Source organism: Astatotilapia calliptera, chromosome 16 (assembly GCF_900246225.1).
Source record: "Astatotilapia calliptera chromosome 16, fAstCal1.2, whole genome shotgun sequence".
Lineage (NCBI taxonomy): Eukaryota > Metazoa > Chordata > Actinopteri > Cichliformes > Cichlidae > Astatotilapia > Astatotilapia calliptera.
Window position 1 is genome coordinate 11,155,990 of NC_039317.1, and position 7,689 is coordinate 11,163,678.

Sequence of the window (7,689 nt, forward strand, 5' to 3'; positions counted from 1 at the left end):
ACTGTAGCAGTCATGTCATGAACACAAATGGGTTTTCACAATTATCAAGATAATCTGGTGTCTTACAGATCTGTCTGTCTAATGGATAGTGGGGAAGAAGTGAGTGAGGATGAAGAAGGTGAAGAAAAATAAACATTCCCCTGAGAGTGATGGGAAAGATGACAGGATTTCTCATATTGCAGCTATTTGCATTTTTTTGGCCTTTGTGCTTTTGAACTATTACAGTGTAGACGAGGAAAACATTCACTTCTTATAAAACACATCTCTGGTGATGTCTTGTTGCCCTGCTTCTTTTTTTTTTTTTAAATTATGCAGTGCAGTAAACATATCTCAATGTAATTGTTAGAAACTAAGATTTCATTTTTTACTTTTTTTTTATGACAGGTGAATCATAACTTGTCAGCTCCACTCTTAAGGTTTTTATCCAGCTTTTTTACTTCACATTTGTAGCTTCGGCTTAAGAATCTCACTCCCAACCACTGAATAGACAAAGGTTGTGTCCACATGATGGCTGAGCCTTTGGTTTGGTTTCAATGCTCAAATTATTTTTCCACAACTGTAGGGTAATAAAAACTAAACAAAAACAACAAAAACAAAATAATAACTTAAACACAGCAAATACTAAAACAAAGATGAGGTTAAATGCTCATTGAGATGACACAGTATAGCTTGTAAGGCAACCACGCAGCATGTCAAAAATAGTGTTCTACTAATAAAAGTGAATACATAAAACCACAATTTGGCCTACATGCAAGGCATGCAAAGCACAAAAAACCCACAGAAGCCGCTTTTTGTTGGGCTTAACTGGCTTCTTCAATTGGGAGTATGCATTTCTAACAATGCATACTAAAAATTCAATCACAATTAAAGCTGCAAGCAGTGTTGAGAGGGCCCTCGGAGCCCAGTGTGTCGAGCCATGCTGAACACCTATTTCCACTTGGTGGCAATGGAGAATGCCATCTGAGCAAATGTCACACAGATGCGCGTTGTGTGTTGAATGGCCAGTTAAGATTTCATCTAGATCAATGTTGATTATAATCTAGTGTGCATTTCCTCTTCCCACTACTCAGCGCTCTAACTATTGGCAGGTATGACTATACTATTGGCATATCAATCTGTTCGGGGCTCGGCTCTAATCGTGCCTGTGAAGTTTGGGAGAAATTGGATAAAGTGTCCTAGAGTTACAGCAGTTTTGTGCTAGTTGGCGAATGACTAAAACTCTACGTGTCGCTGTGACTATGCTGTTACACAAAACCCCAAAAGCTTTGCAATTTAACTACACCAAGGCCTTTAGTTTCCACTGACCGAAGATCATGTTGATCTGATTAAAACCTTAGGAGGACTTTGTTAAAGTACGAGGCCAGAAAAGGATGAAAAATGTCCCTAAAATTACATATTAAATTCAAAGTGGCCAACTTCCTGGGTTTAGCATATGGCTCTATCAGACTTTTTGCACATCTTAATATCTTACATCAGGCTGCCAAATTTCAGACTCATAGATTAAACATAGTGCAGGGGCTGCTCTTTTGAAATTTTTAGGAGGTACTGTGGATCATTCCGTCCACGCTACTGAGCCATTTTGCCCTGTCCATGTCTGAAACCATTAAAATGAGTAATTTTTCTCCAGACCTGATGCGTGTGCAAAATTTCATGAGTTTTTGAGCATATCTAAGCCTAAACATTTCAGTTCAAAGGCACACAAGATCGACAACAGAAACAAATTAAAACAGAAAACAGCAAAGCAGCAGCGCCTTGCATCATTCTCTATGGGAATGTCCTGCAGTGTTCTTATTCTGGGGCAAGGTAATAAAGATGCTGTTGACCCACTACTACATCTTATACTTGACAACTCCAGGTTTTCAATGACAACGAAAGTGAGCAAAATATGGTTGGCAGGCATAACTGCGGCAAAAAAACTAGTGGTTCAGAGGTGGCTCCCACCACATGAACTCTTGGTGAAACACTGGCTGAACACTTTGTTAGATATCCTGTACCTAGAACTATCCTCAGCTAGAGATAATTATGCAAACCTCTCAACAGTCCAAAACTGGGAACTGAATTAGACTAAAAGACTACTCAGAAGTGTGAGTTTATACGTGTATTTTCTTTCTTTTTGTTTTAAATTACTGATCTATTGTTCCTCTTTCCTTATCTGTTACACCAAACTGTGTTGTCATTGGTATGTTGTGGTCATGCTGTAAAGGTTATATGAGTTGGGGTAATGTTCCCGGGGAAACTCAGTATGATGTACACTCAACAAAAATATAAATGCAACACCTTTGTTACTGCTCCCATTCCCCATGGGATGGACGTAGAGACCTAAAATTCATTCCAGATACACAATATAACCATCCCTCCCAAACAGTGGTCACAAATCAGCCCAAATGTGTGGTAGTGGGCACATCTGCTATATTCATATAATCCATCCCACCTCACAGGTGTGCCACATCAGGATGCTGATCTGACATCATGAGTAGTGCACAGGTGTACCTCAGACTGCCCACAACAAAAGGCCACCCTGGAATGTGCAGTTTTGTCTCACAGCAAAATGCCACAGATGCCACAAGCAATGAGGGAGCGTGCAATTGGCATGCTGACAGCAGGAATGCCAACCAGATGTGTCGCCCGTGCATTGAATGTTCATTTCTCAACCATAAGCCGTCTCCACAGGCGTTTCAGAGAATATGGCAGCACATCCAACCGGCCTCACAACCGCAGACCTCGTGTAACCACACCAGCCCAGGACCTCCACATCCAGCAGGTTCACCTCCAAGATCGTCTGAGACCAGCCACCCAGACAGCTGCTGGAACAATTGGTTTGCACAACCAAACAATTTCTGCACAAACTGTCAGAAACCGTCTCAGGGACGCTCAACTGCATGCCCGTCGTCCTCATCGGGGTCTTGACCTGACTCCAGCTCGTCGCCGTAACAGACTTGTGTGGGCAAATGCTCACATTCGATGGCGTCTGGCACGTTGGAGAGGTGTGCGCTTCACAGATGAATCATGGTTCACATTGTTCAGGGCAGATGGCAGCTGAGAATGTCCCAGTTCTTGCATGGCCAGCATACTCACCGGACATGTCACCCATTGAGCATGTTCGGGATGTGCTTGACCGACGTATACGACAGCGTGTACCAGTTCCCACGAATATCCAACAACCTCGCACAGCCATTGAAGTGGAGTGGACCAACATTCCACAGGCCACAATTGACAATCTGATAGACTCCATGCGACGATGTGTTGCACTGCATGAGGCAAATGGTGGTCACACCAGATACTGACCGGTTCTGGGTCCCCAGGCCCCCAATAGCGCAAAAAACTGCACATTCCAGGGTGGCCTTTTGTTGTGGGCAGTCTGAGGTACACCTGTGCACTACTCATGATGTCAGATCAGCATCCTGATGTGGCACACCTGTGAGGTGGGATGGATTATCTCAATATAGCAGATGTGCCCACTACCACACATTTGGACTGATTTGTGACCACTGTTTGGGAGGGATGGTTATATTGTGTATCTGGAATGAATTTTAGGTCTCTACGTCCATCCCATGGGGAATGGGAGCAGTAACAAAGGTGTTGCGTTTATATTTTTGTTGAGTGTATGTTTGTGATGTGCTGTATAAGATAGTTTTCCTTTGATCGAAAAACAGATAAAAACAGAGACATTGCATTACAATAAAAAGTGATCCGGGTACACACCGGCTCACTCCTTGGCGGCCGCTTGTCGGGGCCTGGGGCCTGGGGCTCGCTCGGGCCCCTTTGGAGGTGGGGTGCCCCCGGCCTCTCGGCCTAGGGCTCGGTCACTCAGGCGCAGCTGGGGGCCGGCGGAGCTCACGGGCGCGTCACTGCAACTCCCCCTGACTTCTGCTCCGCGGCTGCTGGGCGAGCCCTCATCTGGGACTCTCCTCAGCTCTTACTGGGACAGTGGCGCGGCTGCCCCTCTGTTGGTCTTCCATGGTCTCTTGTGTTCTGGGGGCCTCTGGATGTCTGGAGTTTTGATCTCCTCCATACCCGCTTCACACCCTGGAGGACGGGGCTGTGGCCCCCCCACACTCCCTAGCAGATCATTACATGGAGAAACCTTTGGAATGCAAGCATGCTGATCCACACAGGTATGCACACATGGGTATTCACAGACGCGGACTAAAGCTTTCTTGGCTGCTGCCTCAAAGCACACTATGCGCTGTCTATCTTGCGTGCTGCACAATATCGTTTATTACTTAGTAAATATTGATATCTATGACTAGCTAGTTTATTGTGATGGTGCTTTGTTTTCTCTATTATTATGTTGCTCTTTGTTGTTTGCTGTCTCCTCTGTTTGTTTTTGTTTGTTTGTTTGTTTGTTTGTTTTTCTCCATACAGGTGACCCAGGAGTTTTTTTTTTTTTTGTTTTTTTTTTGTCTCTCTTCCCTCCCCTTCTCACCGTCTCTTCTCCCCTTTGGTTTTCTTTCTTTCTCTCCCCCTCTCTCTCTCATTCATTCCCCCTGTCCTATTTATTAAAAAAAAAAAAAAAAAAAAAAATGACAAAGGATGAACTGAAGCTCTGCCATCACGTAATGTCGCATACTGCTGTTTCTGATGTCATTTAGAAAAAAAAAAAAAAAAAAAAAAAAAGTGATCATAATCAGTCTTTTATGAGTGCAGACCTGGGTTGGCTGAAAAATAAAATATACTGCATCAAACTATCATGAGCTCTAGTGTCTTTTTTCACATTTTTGATATTTTTTCTGTTGAATGTTGGTGGAAGAGTTAGGAGCCTTACTCTGCCCCATTAATAAATACATTTTCACAGCACTATACAGTATTTAAAGGTTTAAGATTTAAATGTCTTAGTCAGAAATCTACACTATTCATTACTGTGTCTTTTCATATGGATATATACACAGCTCAAGAACAGGTCTAGTTTCAGTGGTAGCATAGCTGCATAAACCACATATTGACTAGGGGACTTCCTATGAACTTAAAACTTTAGAATCAACCGAAACCAGTGAGATTCTCACACTTCACATGTCCTGTGCCACAGAGCTGAGCTCAGAAATAATCCACATCCTTTCATGCAATGGAGGAAATTTATGTCAATGAACGCTATGTCAAACCTGCCAACAAGCCATCTATAAAAAAACCCACAGGTAAGAAAGAAATTACAAATATTTAAAGTTTACATTGTTCAATCTGTTATTACTATTATCACCCCCCTTCACCACAACCACTTTTATTTTTTTTAACTTTTCAGCTCCAAGAAGCTACAAGAGAAGCTTTTATTTAGTTGTTATTCTCTCGTTGGGGCTGCTGGCTGGACTTCTCACTCTTGCTTTCTACTGTGAGTTGTGTTGTGTTGCTTTGTTGTTGTTGTTTTCTTCTGTTATATATATAACATGTTTCATTCCATAATGGCAAAATTCCAAATTATTTTTGATTAGCTCGATTATAAATCAGCAACAGTGTTCTTTTGTCTCTCAAAAACATCTTTACTTATTTATCTGTATTTCGGACAAAAACTCCTCACAAGATTCAGCTGAATATCTCTCAATGAATAACAAACTTTCCTCAATAACCGAGGAGAGAGACCTTCTAAATGCAACTGTCTCTGTAGTGAGTAACCAACTTTCTTCTATGACTGAGGAGAGAGACCTGCTGAAGGCCAACCTCGCTGAAATGACCAAAGAGCTGGAGAGACTGCAGAGTTTGTTCAACCAGAGTGAGTCCTTGTCTGAGCTGTTGTGTGTCTTTGTAAAAAATTTACACTGAAATTCAGTGATTCCGTTTTCCAGTGATAGATGGAAATATTTTCTCATTATATCTGAACTGACAGAAATTTAAGAAAGCAAACTTTAATCTTCATGGATATGTTTCACATGAATCATTGTCATCATTGTTGCATCTCCTCTGCATTGCAGTGTCAGGATCACAAGGCCTTTTATATATAGATGTTATAAAATATAGATTCCTGTTAATTAACAGAGACCAAATAAAGTATTGCTGAATGTTCCATGTTGATCTTTAATATTTCTTATTTGATGTTTCTTCCAGAGAAAACCTGCCCTACAGGATGGAGAAAGTTCAGTTGTAGCTGTTATCTCCTCTCTGAAAACTCTGGTTCCTGGCATTCAGCTAGAAAACACTGCACAGACCAAGGAGCAGATTTGGTGGTGATAGACAGCCCTGAAGAACAGGTACAAAGTTCATTGTTTTTTAATGAATGTTGACTTTCAAACCCCACGTTGTTATGAACATGACTTTCCCCAATTTGAATAAAAATGTTTCCATAAAAATTTCATCATTTGACTAGTTTAACAAGGAACTATCAAAATAAAACAGCAAACATGAGACTCAGACTGAGACGTGCACTTGACACTTGAAGAACAGACATGAAAGCATAACATGACTAGATGTGACACAAGGAACACAGGGAAGGCACAGACACAGAAACCAAGAGACTAGAAACTATGAATTACAATGAAGTCAACGACTATTAATAATTCAAAAACACAAAACATGGAAATTCCCCCATTACACTGAAATAGCATTGGGTATAAAGCTGATGAGAATCTGTAGCCAAAGAGACAGAAATAAAAAGAGTCTAGTGATTCATAACAAAAATGTTTGTGTGCTTGTTGGACAGAACTTCATCGCTTCATTCACCCAGAAAGAGACTTGGATTGGTTTAAGTGACATAGAACAAGAGGGCACGTGGAAATGGGTAGACGGAACGCCTCTGACTCTGCAGTAAGTCTTTGAGTTCAACCAATATATTAAATATATTTGTAATAAACAAATATTTTTATAAATAATATTTATTTACTAAGTAAATATATATTTTTTATATAAATAAAGAAGTAATGTTTTTTAATTTATGTACTTCCTTGGTGAAGTTATTTCATCAAGAAAATAACTTCATTGACAAACCTAGACACCAGGAACTGAAGATCTTAGAGACTGTTTTGGCCTTATCCGGACATGACTTGTTATTAACTAAACATTTTTTGATGAATAATGGAAGAAAAAAAAAAACAGACCCAGGAGAAAACAGTCAATCCTATCATCCGTCCATCCATTTTCTTAACAACTTAACAATTTATTATTAGAGACAGAGGGTTGTGCATGTATCCATAATTCACAATGGGTTAAACATCCTATCAGTAGTCATTTTTCCCATATTGTTTTATATCTAATTCAAAGATATTAATGTTGTTTTTTATTGACTCACCAGATACTGGGCATCTCTTCAGCCTGACAACCTGTTGTTTAGAGAGCACTGTGCTCATATCAGATATCAAGGAACTTCCTGGAATGATGAAAGATGTGAAAATTCTCTCCAATGGGTCTGTGAAAAACTACTGTAACAGCTGAATTTGTTTGAAAATTAGATTTGTACATATTTTTCAAATTAGGCTATGATAGTTATTTCATTAGCATTTTTATATATCCTTTTCTGAATAAGTATTAAGATTTAGTGAAAAACAACCCTTGAAATATAACTATGCCTATAGTAACGAGTAACTGACCCATTTTATTTGGATAACACTTCTATAAACATACAGTCGCAGCACAAAGTTTTACTTTAGAGAATCAAATACAGCTCCTTATTAGGAAGAAGATAAAGACTGTAGTACCTGTCATAAAAAAAACAAAACAGAAAACGACTGTGGCCTGCTTCAGTGTGCTCAATGTGGTTTCAGTCAATAA

General features: G+C 40.2%; 1 protein-coding gene across 1 annotated transcript; it reads left to right on the plus strand.

Annotated features, from left to right (window-relative positions):
* Positions 1-5,062: 5,062 nt before the first annotated feature.
* LOC113007365 (CD209 antigen-like protein A) lies at positions 5,063-7,346 on the plus strand. Its single transcript, XM_026143829.1, has 6 exons — positions 5,063-5,132; positions 5,219-5,323; positions 5,597-5,701; positions 6,034-6,176; positions 6,626-6,729; positions 7,214-7,346. The coding sequence occupies exons 1-6, from the start codon at positions 5,063-5,065 to the stop codon at positions 7,344-7,346; spliced, it is 660 nt and encodes a 219-aa protein (XP_025999614.1).
* Positions 7,347-7,689: the final 343 nt, after the last annotated feature.